This window comes from Dasypus novemcinctus, chromosome 4 (genome assembly GCF_030445035.2).
Source record: "Dasypus novemcinctus isolate mDasNov1 chromosome 4, mDasNov1.1.hap2, whole genome shotgun sequence".
NCBI classification, from domain to species: domain Eukaryota; kingdom Metazoa; phylum Chordata; class Mammalia; order Cingulata; family Dasypodidae; genus Dasypus; species Dasypus novemcinctus.
This window is the reverse complement of record NC_080676.1, coordinates 79,940,367-79,953,715: the sequence shown is the minus strand read 5'-3', so window position 1 is coordinate 79,953,715 and position 13,349 is coordinate 79,940,367. Positions and strand designations below refer to the sequence as shown.

The window sequence follows — 13,349 nt, the reverse complement described above, 5'->3', positions numbered from 1 at the left end:
TTTCAAGAATTTTTTTTTTTAATTTCTTTCCACTTAAGTTCTACTGTAGCTCTAACACAGAAGACTATAAGGGAAATTAATTTCACACACAAAAAATACATAATTGTCTAAGCCAGTAGGTGACTTCATATTGAAGTAGGAATATGTTGTGGGTTTTTTAATTGCTTTTTACACAGTATTGTACTGTCTATGGATTATTTTCTCTTCTAATTATAGTATTTGTCCTGTTTATTAAGGTATTTCTCCACTACAATTACCATTTCATTCATCACCAACACTGGCATCCTGCCTCTAGTCCTCCCTCCCTGCTACAGTCTATCTCCCATCCCAAGATCTTTAGATAACTCATGCTCCGCCACTGAAAAAAGTCTTAATGGTGCAGTGAACCATTGGCTCAACAGCAGCTTGCTGTCAGGTCACCTGCTTATTAGAAACAATGGTAGTTCCATGTCTGAAGAAGAATCAGGAAATGAAGGAAATAAACTGATTAGGAAAGAGGATACTGAACAGCCTGGTGGCTAAGGAAGAAAGGGGGAAATGGAGGCAGGTAAGAGAGGCACTATCAGCAGAACAAAGTATACTTGTTTCCACTCGATTGGGGTAAGACCACTGGAGCTAGGTTAGAAGATAGTACTCTCATTGAGGTGACTCTACCAACAATTTGACAAGCTCCATTGCCTGGATATAACATCTTGAAAATGATGACTTGGACTTGCTGTATCATAGACTCTATTTTAGATCATAAAAGTTCTATAATAGCCCATTTGCCCCAAGTACAAGAAAATAAACATTAATTGAGTGATGTGGGGACTTAGAGATGATAGTAATAGTTAACTGATATTTTTAATAAGTAGCATCATTATTAGTTTGGTTACCTCTTTATAACCAGTTAATTGCAGAAACCAGAGGCTGCATCTGCAGAACTGTCAGTAGCTTAACCTAAGAATTGATGGGCAGTCCCAGCCTTTTAGCAACTCGACCTGTTGGTGATATTTAGTCTTCCTGTGTTTCCTAAATAGAATTCCTTGCCAATAACCTTTGCTTTTCCATAATTTCTTATTTTACATTCATCTTAGAGATCTTTAAAATTTTAATTTTGAAATGATATTCAACCCTTACCCTGTCTTTTAAAACAACCCTAAAATTTTTAAAATAATGTAAAATACAAATTGTCATTTTTGTCAGTCTCAAGTGAAATGTGTACATTCTCCATAGAATAAACTATGCAGAAGTGAACCTAGATGTTTCTTATCTATACTCTCTTTAGTGTCACATTTGCTGGTGGTTTAATTTTGTCTCTGTGGTGAAAGTAGAAGTAAAATCTCTGTTGTCAACTACCCATGGCTAAAAAAAACTTCTTTTTAAAGCTATTCCGAGTTGTAAAACTTGTTTGACTTGTGTTCAAATCTCTCCTGCCTCAAACCAATATTGACTTTCTTTAAGGGAGTATTGAAAACAAAAGACTTTTAAAAAGTAGTCTTATACTAACATTTTAATGTCCTTTTTCTCTAGTCTTCTTTTCTTCTCTATTCAGAGTACTGAATACTTGCTAACCTTCAGAAGATACTCACCAGAGTTAATTCTAAAGATAGAACATAACTGGAAACTGTGTTCAGGATTATATGTAGAGAGAAATAGAATAGCGTCAGAAACATTTAAGAGTCTGGTTGAAGGAGAAGCAGATAAGGACAAGTATATAGTTGGCCAGATTAGAGCTAGAGAAACATTGAATTTGAGTGGATGGAGAGAGACAGAAAAGGTATGTGGCTAGCTCAGGGAGACACATTTGGGGGCAGATAGGCATACAGAGCAGGCATAGCACAACAAGATTAAGGACGTTGGCTGAGGATAGAAGAGGCATTAAAGGAAGTCACGGAGACAGAAATCATTGAGAGAGGAGGGACGCAGAATGTGGAGTGAACATAGCAAACATGTAAGGCCACATAAAACTAAGAGAGAAGACAAGAAAAGTGAATGTAGCTGAAGGAGACCAAAATTTAAAAAGCCAGTTTACACTTGAATAAGCATAGGATCAGATTACAGTGAGGGTAGTGACACAGCCTTTTAGAAGACAGCATGAAACAGGTAGCAGATAGAATGATTAGGGTCAGATATGAATTAAATTGAGACAAACAGTTAATAGTGCAAAAAGTAACATTAAGCGAATGCAAATAGAAGGTAGAAATCCATTATTTGCCATCCTAGCACAATACTTTAAAATATAACAAGACAAATAGATACATCAAGTACAGAGAAAGGAAAGCGGACTTGGCCCAATGGATAGGGCATCCGCCTACCACATGGGAGGTCTACGGTTCAAACCCGGGGCCTCCTTGACCCGTGTGCAGCTGGCCTGTGCACAGTGCTGATGCGTGCAAAGAGTGCCCTGCCACGTAGGGGTGTCCTCCACATAGGGGAACCCCACACTGAAGGAGAGCTGTCCAGCACGAAAGAAAGTGCAGCCTGCCCAAGAATGGTGCTGTACACATGGAGAGCTGACACAACAACAAGATGATGCAACAAAAAGAAACACAAACTCCCAGTGCCGCTGATAAGGATAGAAGTGGTCACAGAAGAACATGCAGTGAATGGACATGGGGGGGGGGGGCAGGGATAAGGGGAGAGAAATAAATAAAAAATCTTAAAAAAAAAAAGTACAGAGAGAGATTTCATAGGCCTAGACTCAGTGGGGAATCAACTAACTGGTATGGAGTGGGAGCAATAAGGTAGATATGGAGAAGGCAAAAGAAGTGATCAAGACATAGAACAGATAGAAGAGGTACTGGGAAGAAAAGGCTGTGGGAGAGAGTGGTTTAACAAAGAAACACAAAGTAGCTATGCATACACCTAGAGCAATGAAAAGAAAGCAGAGACAATAGTAACTGGCAGGCATAGATCAAATAACCCAATCAGCATGAATTGCACTATTAGAGAAAACATGTTTTGTGATAGCAAAAATAGCAGTGAACCAGAAACATTCTAATATCTGTGGAAAAAATTTAGAGAAATATAGGAGAAACAAGGGGCCAAAAGAGTTAGTGAGTGGACAGTAAAAGGAACAAAGCAAAAGGTATGGAGAAAGATACACAGCAAGCATAGAGCAAGGTGGGTAATTTAAGAAACCTGAAGATAGTTTATGGGATGAGACATCGAGAGTCACAAATAGAAATTGATACAGAAAGCATCAGTAGCAGGTAGAGAAGGACAGGGCATGAGTTCAGACACAGTGGATCAGGTAGATTCAAAAGGATGTAGAACCAATTGAGAGTGAAACAACTAGATAAAAACTGGAATTAGCAGAAAGACAGAACTTGACTTATTAAGATGGGGAAACATAAGTGACTAGAGAAAAATAAGAAATGATCAGACCCAGAACAGGCTAAAAGACAAATAAGATAATGAGTAGTAGAGGTAAAATGCAGAACAATATCAACAAATGGTGTGGAACAACTGGACAGTCACATGCAAAAAAAATGAATCTAGACACAGACCTTATGCCTTTCACAAAAATTAACTGAAAATGGATTTAAATGTAATATGCAAACCATAAAACTTGCTGAATATAACACAGAAGAAAATCTAGGTGACCTTGGATTTTGTGATGAGTTTGTAGATACTACACCAAAAGCATGATCCATGAAACAAAAAATTAAATATAAATTGGAGTTCATTAACATTAATAGCTTATATTCTATGAAAGACAATGTTAAGAGAATGAAAAGAAAAGCCATAGACTAAGAAAACTTTGCAGAACACATTTCTGATGTAGGACTTGTATTCAAAAGATAAAAAGAGCTCTTAGAACTCAACAATAAGAAAAAAACAAATTTAAAAATAGGCAAAGGATCTGAATAGAGATCTCACCAAAGAAGATACACAAATGGAAAATAAGCTTATAAAAAGATGCCCCATATGATATGTCATTAGGGATGTGTAAATGAAACAATGATGAGATACTACTACACACCTTTTAGAATAACTAAAATCCAAAACACTGACAACACCAAATGCTGGCAAGGATGTAAAGCAACAGGAACTCTCATTCATTGCTGGTAGGAATGCAAAATAGTATAGCCTCTTTGGAAGACATTTTGGCAGCTTCTTATAAAGTTAAATATTATCTTAACATACAATTCAGCATTTACTTCCGTATTTACCCAGTTCATTTAAAAACTTATGTCCACACATAAAACTGCACACAAATGTTCATAGCAGATTTATTTGTAATTACTAAAAACTGGAAGCACTCAAAGCGCCCTGCAGTAGGTGAATGAATAAACAACCATGGTATATCCATACAATGGAATATTATTCAGCAATAAAAGAAATAAGCTATCAAGCCACAAATATACATGGAGAGGGGACTAGCTAAATAATTCTGTTTCTCTTTCCCGGTCTTAATCCCAGGAGCTAACAACATGTCACTGCTTCTCAGCAATCAGTAAAGTCCAGCAACCTACCTGAGTGGCTACTGCCGGGCAGTTATTAGAGTGTGCGCCTTAGAAACTGTAGTGCGATTCATTCAACTTGCTTTTGGCATAAGGGAGAGTTCCTTTTACTTAGAACTTCCTTTGCAGGTTTCCAGGCATTGCCCAGAAGTACTCACAGTGGATGGAGGGTTCTGGGCCTTTTTGAGAGTAGCGCTTCCTTTTTGTCTGACATCTTAACAAAGCTGCAATGGTAGCAACTTCTCCCTGAGCTTTGTAATGCCACCCAGGAATGACAAGAAGAAGAGAGATGCTAGGAAGTTTGCCAAGAAAGACAAAGATCCAGTTAACAAACCTAGTTTCTAGCTTTTCAGCAAATGAATGCAAAAAAGAAGTGATCCAAAGGGGAAGTTTGGGACAAGCTCAATAACCTAGTCTTGTTTGACAGAGCCACATATGACAAATTGTAATGGAGTTCACAGTTACAAGCTCATAACCCCAGTTGTCAGCTTTGAAAGACTGAAGATTCATGGTTCCTTGGCCAGGAGCTTCAGGAGCTGCTTAATGATGGACTTCTCAAGCTGGTTTTGAAACACAAAACTCAAATAATTTACACCAGAAATACCAAGGGTGGAGATGTTCCAGCTGCTATGAAGATGTATGAGCAAGTCTAGCAAACTGTACCATTTGAAAAATAAAACTTTTTTTTTCATTGAAAGAAAAAATAGACTTGTAGGATCCTTACATGTATATTGCTAAGTGAAAGAAACCTACGTTCAGGAAAAAGCAAAATTGTAGAGATATTAAAACAATCAGTGGTTGCCATGGGGAGTGCTGAAGGGATAGAGATGTAAGTATCTGGAGAAAGGGCATTTTTAGGGCAGTGAAACGCTTCTTCATGATACTGTAATGGCAGATACATGACATTATACATTTGTCAAAACCCATGGAACTGTACAGCATGAAGAGTGAGCTATGTAAACTATGGACTTTAGTTACTAATAATGCATCAGTATTTGTTCATCAGTTGAAACAAATGTACCTCACTAATGCCAAATGTTAATAAGAGAAACTTGGGAGAGAGGTATGGGGGAATGGAGAAGGAGGTTTTGGGAACTCTGTACTTTCTCTTAATTTTTCTGTGAATTTAAAACTGCTCTAAAATCCATTAAAAAGAAAAAGATTGAGAAACAGATCAAGAGAGTCACTTCAGGATAGAAAGAAATAGTGGTTGGGATGGTTACTGAGAGTCAGCATAAGTACAGAGATGGATAGATACAACTCATCAGAAGAGAGGCTAGACTTACTGCAGAGGGATATGTCTTACTCTATGAGTGGCAGGAGAAGAACATTAACTCTTAAGTTGAGGGCTGGCTTTGTAGAATTCTTTTCTTGCATTACGAAAGCAAAGAAAAAGGGGAGTGGATGTAGCTCAAGTGGTTGAGCTCCTGTTTCCCATATATGATGTCCTAGGTTCGATTCTCAGTACCTCCTAAAAAAAAAGGCAAGGGAAAAGCACACACACCAACTTTTGAATTACTTTGGGTCAAGCTGAGAGAATGTTTTTAAAATCATAATGTTTTTTGTTTAAACTACTCATGAAAGATTTAACTTAGATTTTTGCCAGACCCAGTGCCTTTTATGGATTTTCACAATAGTTTTTCTCTCTCCTCCTAAGTAAATTTAGTGAAACAAAAATCTATATAATCTCTAACACCTCAGTCATTTGTGTATACCAGAGGATCCAGTGTTTAAGGAACTGAATTATGTGTTCTTCTAACCTGAGGTATAATAGAGGTTTCTCAGAATTGTTAAACATGTGCATGATTGCTAGATGGCATTTATTTTTAATACTTCAGTAACTACCTCTCCAACTTTTCTTCCTTTCCAACACCAAGATTAATTTTTTTTCTTCTTGTCATCTTCTACTCTTACATAGCAAAGACCGTTCAGCAACTGCTGCTGGAGCTGCTGGCCTGGCAGGTGGACAACACCGGGAAGCATGGGCCACCAAAGGCCCATCCTATGAGGACTTATACACACAGAATGTTGTCATTAACATGGATGACCAAGAAGATCTTCATCGAGCCTCACTGGAGGGGAAATCTGCCAAAGAGAGACCCATTTGGTTGAGAGAGAGTACTGTTCAAGGGGCATATAGTTCTGAAGAGCTGCAGGAAGGTAAGAGTAGAAGAAATCAGTAAAATGGATGTGTTCTGGGTTCAGTAGAAAATGAACTTGACTTAGGCCTGGAAAATTCTTAGTTTCTGTTTTAGAGAACAGTTAAATTATAGCAGAAGAAATTGAGCAATAAGCATTAGAATGAATCAGTATACTTGTATCACCTTCAGCCTAGTTAAAATAAGAGCATTTTAAATTTGAGGAATTGCTACCTCTAACTTAATTTCTTGAGAAAGTGCTATATGTTCATGGTGGCCACATTTACCTCTTTAATCTTTGGTGGCCCTAACTTATATACATTTTTATTTCTCTGTATTGTGTACTAGTCCAAACTTTTTCATGTTGTCTCTGCATATAAATACCAAGGAGTTTCTGCTAATTGAAATATTGAAAGGTACTGCAATGAGTAGAGGATCTAGCATTCTTGCGTCCGAGAATACTGACAGGACTTTATTTCAAAAGATTTTGGAACTCTCTGTGAACTGTAAAGAGTTTAGAATTGCAAAATAATCTATAGAAGTTTGAGAACTGCAAGACTTTACTTTTTAGTTGAAGTTACTTGATTCAAAGACTTTGGATGGTGATGGTTTAGGAGTATGTGGAAAGTAGGAGACTAAGACTGGATAAAGCTGACTCAAACTGCAATACAGAGGTGAGAGGGGTCTCTCTATCTCTGGCTAGTTTTTGTCAACATAAGAATCTGCATGCCACTAGTCCCAGGCATATCTGATGATATTCCCAACCGTATCATTACTAGCATTTCATCTGAGCTTGGTTCTTTAATGCAAATGAATCATCAGTAAATGAAAAACATTTTGGGGCCCTTCTCCTAACCTCTTTTCTCTTCATAATTAGCTTTTTTGCCATATATACTAAGAATTGTAAAAGTAAAGTGGAATTGGGTAGTGATGGTAAAAGCAGGTAATACTTCTAACTTGAGCTCTTTGATGTTTGAATTCGTATCAGAAAAAAAGTTTTTCTTGGCTGCCATGCTTCACTCTCCCCTCCCACTGATAAGCTGGGCTATGATTAGTTATTTTGATTCAAGTTGTTTTAGATTGTACAATAGTTAGACTGTATAACTATCTAACATGCTTGTTTTCCCAATTGGCTTGTGCCTGTTCTTGAAGCAACTAAATCTTCTTTTCCTTGAACTTAAAAAAAAATTGAATATAATTATTTGTTAACCAATATTTACATAAAATTAGGCTCATAAGTTTAACAGTCAATGTTTGCAATTCCTAGAATCATAGAATTTGAATCCTAAGGGCCTTAAATAAGTCATCTAGTCTATCCAATTAAGTTTTGTGAATATTTCTTTCTATATAAAATAGGATAATATGCTGTCATGTCTAAATTTGTCTTTGTTAAAGTTCATGATAGAACAGGCTCTTCCAGAGCGTGTGTGAAATCAAGCTTTTTGTCCTAAACTTAATTTTCCTCAAATTTCATCATGTTAAATGTTTTTCATATTTCAACCATGTCTTCATTGCCATACTGAAAGTTCTAATTCCTTTTGATTCTGTTTTCCTTATAAATATCTCCTTTCCCAACACACTTCCACCCGTAGTTTTTGTTTTACTTTATCTTTTTTGGATTAACTCCAATTGCAATATTCTTTACTTGAGACCTAGTGACCAGAATAGAACATATGTTGTTCTAGGCATGACTGCATCATTAATAATTTGAGTTTTACTTCCATTATTCTTCAGGTTCCTACCTGACATTTCATTTGTTGCTTTACTTTGGTTCTGGAAGCAGAGAAGACCAACAACTTTAGAAACATGTACAGGAATTTTGGGGATCTAACATGTATCTGATAGCTTGAATCATGTCTTTAAATGTATTTTAGTTTGTTTCTCTATGCACATGTCCTTGCATTTGCCAGTATCGAAAAAAAGGTTTACTTTTCTGCTTATTTATTCAACCTTAATCTCTTTGTGTGTGTGTGTGTATGTGTGTGTGTGAGTGTATTTGCTATCATCTTGGCATTTATGAACCCAGAATTGCTTAGCATCATCTGTGACCTTAACAGTATCACAGAATGTCTGTTTGGTAATTTATAACTCTATTAAATATGACTGTTTCTACCACTACTATTTCTACTTTTCCATTCAGAGATGCGCTCATTGATCCCTTTTTTGTTTTGTTTTCTGTTTCCATGTATAACAAACAATTCGTTTCTGCCCAAATTTCTGAAGACTCTTATCAGAGATTTGTTAGCTATGACTTTATTTAGTCTATAAAACTGATTTGTTTTACCCCAAATTTTATTTTTACTTTAAACATTTATCAGAATACTATGTTGATAATATTAAGCTATTTGGAATATTTATTTAGAAGCAATGATTGTCTTGGAGGCTTACATGCATCTTTTCTTTTTTGTTTTCTTTTGAAATACTGCATTGGTAATAAAAGTTCTAGGTAGGAGGCCCAAATTTTGACAATATTTTAAAGTAGGTAAGTTTAATTTTAACTCTTATTTTGATATCCATATTATCAAAGTTTATTTTCTTTTACCTAGAATCTTTAACTTGCCAATTACTGTTTCCCTTACTCTCTCTCTGATCTGCCCAATATCTCACCTAGGTGTGCTGTACTTTCCATAAAGTCCAAGGATACAGCTAATCCACCCTATGTCAATGCAAACAAAGGAGAATTTACTTCATCCATGGGCAAAATTGGCCATTTCTGAACCCTATTGATGATGATATTAGATAACACTGTTGTAAGTGTCAGGCCTTTTCTCAGCATTTCACAGAGATACACTTAATGCCCACAGTAATCCAGCAGGGGAACTACTATTATATTTTTCCCTTTCTGCACTTGAGAAATTGAAGCAGAATGAGATGAAATAATTTGGCCCAAATCACACAGCTAGTAAGTGTTAGAGTCAGAATTTGAATCAGGTACTCAGGTTTCAAACAACACTTTTCATACTTGTGTATATATTTTAAATGGTATGTTGGGTATTATCAGAATTCAATTTTTTTTTCAAATTTTTCATTTGCAATATATTGGGCAAGATGTTTACATGGGAGGTGTGTAGTACGAGAAGCTTTCCTGATAATGGATTCCTTTTTATAAAGACTTCAAAGTATGCTTAGTTTGCATCCAGAAAATAAAACTGCCATTCATTCACTCATTCAGCAAATATTTTTCCAATGCCCAAGTGGCAGGCACTTGGTTCATGGGATATATCAGTATCAGTGACTAAAACAGGCAAATACCTGCTGTGGCAGAGCTTACAGCCTGGGAAAGAGAGAGTGAGAGATGATAAGGCATAAGTTGTTTATGTTAGAAAGCAACTGTTATGGTAAAAAAATAGAGCTAGGGCAGGGAATGGGATTAGGAATGTAGGGGTGGCAGTGAATTAAAAGAAGGTGACTTTTGAGCAAATACATGAAAGATGTGAGAGAATTAGCCATATGAATATGTAGAGGAAAAATATTTCAGGCAGAGGGAATAGGCTCTGAGGTAGGAGTGTGTGTGGTGTTTACATGGAATAGGATCAGTACCACTATGGCTGGAGTGGAACTTGCAAAGGGCAGGAGAAGCAGTTAAGTGGTGTGTGGGGGAGGAGTTTCAGATGGTGTAGGACCTGGTAGGTCATTGTAAGGCCTTTGGCTTTTACTCTGAGTAAGACGATAAGCCATATTTTGATTTCCTCCTGCGCTAGCAACTATACTTGTTCCTTCACAAATATTATTTCATATGTTCTTATCCAGAACCCTAGGTGACCTTTATCAACTTATTTTATAGAAAAGAGTTCTGAAGTATAGAGACTAAATAATTTTACAGGGTGGTTCAGCTTGCAAGTGGAAGAACCATGATTCAAATCCAGGCTATATTACTTTTAAAACCATGTGTTTAACCATTTTGCTATTTAAGCTCCAGTTTGAGAGAAACATTTTGACAGCAGCTCCAAAAATGGTACCAGTGAAGTCTGTGTTACTTTGTTCCACAGTTACAGGATTCCCTTTCTATTTAAAGATATTGACTTTCTGTTTTTTTCCCCCAGGTGGCATAGATATAGATACATTTCAGGAGCATGAAGAAGGCCGCACAGGGGCAGACGACAATGAGGAGGTCATGCGCGCACTGCTCATTCATGAGAAGAAGACTCCTTCTGCCATGGCTGGCTCGGTGGGAACAGCTGCTCCTGTGACCACTGCCAATGGCAGTGACTCAGAGAGTGAGACCAGTGAATCAGATGATGATTCTCCACCCCGTCTGGCAGCAATGGCTGGGCATCACCAGGAAGAAGAGGAGGAGGAGGAGTTTGAGGAAGTTGCAGATGATCCCACTGTTATGGTGGCTGGCCGTCCATTCTCCTATAGTGAAGTGAGCCAGCGGCCAGAGCTGGTGGCTCAGATGACTCCAGAGGAGAAGGAGGCATACATAGCAATGGGACAACGCATGTTTGAGGACCTGTTTGAGTGAGCTTTACCTACCTTTTTCTCCTTTCTCCAATGTTCATTTGAAAAAGAAATCCCCCACCTTGAAGAAAAATGTTTAAGTGGCTTCTTGCACTTAAAAAGTAAAGCAGCTGTTAATCTTGTACAGAGAATAAGGGGAGATAAAATTTGATATTTATGCCAGAAACTTCCCAACAAGGTAGGTTGGCTATAAGCATTCCCTTCCCTGCTGTTACTACAGTATTAATATTTTATTGTATTTACTTATCTAATTGTTTTCCTTTGCTTTTTAAGACATTTGTCCCTTTTCTGAAATGAATAGAGAATGGTATATAAGATAAATCCTTCCTATCTGCCCACAGAAACCTAGTACAGTAGGTTCCAATAATAATCTGTTCTGACCATGCATTCCAAACAATTCCTAATACTCTGCCAACTAAAGCTACTTGCCCTAGGGCAAATCAGATGAGGGGAAATTTCGTATTTCTTCACAATTGAGGATGAAATCAACATGCAATGGGAGATGGGAATGGTGCAGAAGTGGAATGGATATACCTGAATCTCATGATTAATGTCTACACCAAAATTTCTTTTTAGAACTGACCATACTGGTAGATTATATTGTTTTTCTTAATACTAATTTGGATATTCTTTTGAAGAAACTAGAAAAAACATGGATATAGGACCAGAACTCCACATAATTGGTTGAAAAGTGGAGAGCATTGGAATAGTGCCTTTTAGAATAGCCTCCGTTTGTGATGATTTGGAAATCCTTTATATAAAATTGAGACTGGGTCATTTTTTCTGTAGACGTCTGTGGAACTCTTGCCAGTGCTATATATTGTTTAATGAGACCATTCCAGAAATCGTTTAGAATAATTACTCCCCCCACCCCTTCCTTCTTTTCTAAACATCATCAAAGGCCTTCTTTGCCTCTCTTGTGTGTCTTGTCATGCATGGTATTTTAGAGTACGTGTAATATATATCACTGAGCATTGTAATCTCAAGGAACATACTTTATTTTTGGGTTCTGATATGTAACATAGTATTCTCTAAGGCAGAACTTTAAAAACAAAGAATTTTCATACAGGGGTCTGTGGCAAGTGTATTTTTTTGCATTACAATTTTTAAGTATTCATCATTTTATAGTACATGCATGAAGATAAGTTAGTATTTTAGAGTATCTGAGCCTTGTATGATGTGACATTTCATTTACCTGAGTTATATTAATGACTGAATATTGACAATAAATATATTTTATACTGATTGAAATTTGTTAATTTCTAGCTGTATAACATTTTGAAGTATAATTAAAATGAATACTTTTACCACTGAAAAAAATGTTTCAAACTTATTTTCTTATTAGTCATATTATTTAAAAGAATAGAGGCAATTACAGGTAGTCTAACTTTTTTTTACAAAAAGTTGCCATAAGAATGACCTTTACAACTTCATGTAAAACACAAAAATGGGGGATATTGCATATATAAGACTTTTTACAAAACTTAAATACAGATATACTAGAGAGAAGGAAAAAATAGCAGCTATGTATGGCAAGTGAGCCATAGAGAGATTGAGAAGTAATGAATTTTGCTTGTTTTTTATTATTATTGAAATAATGAAAGTGCTCTGGGAATGATTAGAGTAATGAATGCACAAATATGTGATTACACCGAATACTACTGATTGTACTCTTTGGATGGATTTATGCTTTATTAATATGTAACAATAAAATAGACTTTTAAAAAAAAAAAGAATGACCTTTACATAAGTACCTTGTACAGATGGAGCTATTCAACATTTAAACATTGTTTTCTAAACTTTTGTAGTTCGAGAAAGAGGTTCTGTTGTAGGTAAATTGTCACAGCTTTTTATATCAATGAATAAATGTTTCTCACTCTTTCTTGTGGACTCTAACTTTGCATGTTCTACTCCCTAAAACTACTCTTCTGTTTTACTTTTCTATTACATACCAACTTCTTAAAGAATTATGTACTACTTGGGTATTTCTTTCATCTCCTCTTGCAGTCTGCCTTATTACTACACTGAAACATCTTTCTCCAGTCCTAATTGTCCAACCTAAAGGTCCTTTATTCTTCATTCTCTTTGGCCTTTCTTCAGTATTTAATGCTACCAATCCAAAGCTTTTCCTTGAAACTTTTTGTTGTTATTCTAGCCCTTATTCTGTCGGAATTCTCTTCTACTTTGTTGGCTATTCCTCCTCAGTCTTCTTCAAACCTTATTTCCTCCTCTACTATATGTGTGAGCATACCTCAAGGCTTAATTATTTTTTTATGTCTTGTGTGAGCAGTTTATGATAAGG

General features: G+C 36.4%; 1 protein-coding gene across 1 annotated transcript in view; it reads left to right on the top strand.

Moving 5' to 3' along the window:
- GTF2E1 (general transcription factor IIE subunit 1) overlaps positions 1–12,929 on the top strand; it is a 39,990-nt gene extending 27,061 nt beyond the window's left edge. The window contains exons 4-5 of the mRNA XM_004480761.4: positions 6,367–6,608; positions 10,630–12,929. Coding sequence (XP_004480818.1) covers positions 6,367–6,608; positions 10,630–11,051 — 664 coding nt within the window. The 3' untranslated portion in view covers positions 11,052–12,929. The remainder of the gene's footprint in view (positions 1–6,366; positions 6,609–10,629) is intronic.
- The last annotated feature ends 420 nt before the right edge of the window (positions 12,930–13,349 follow it).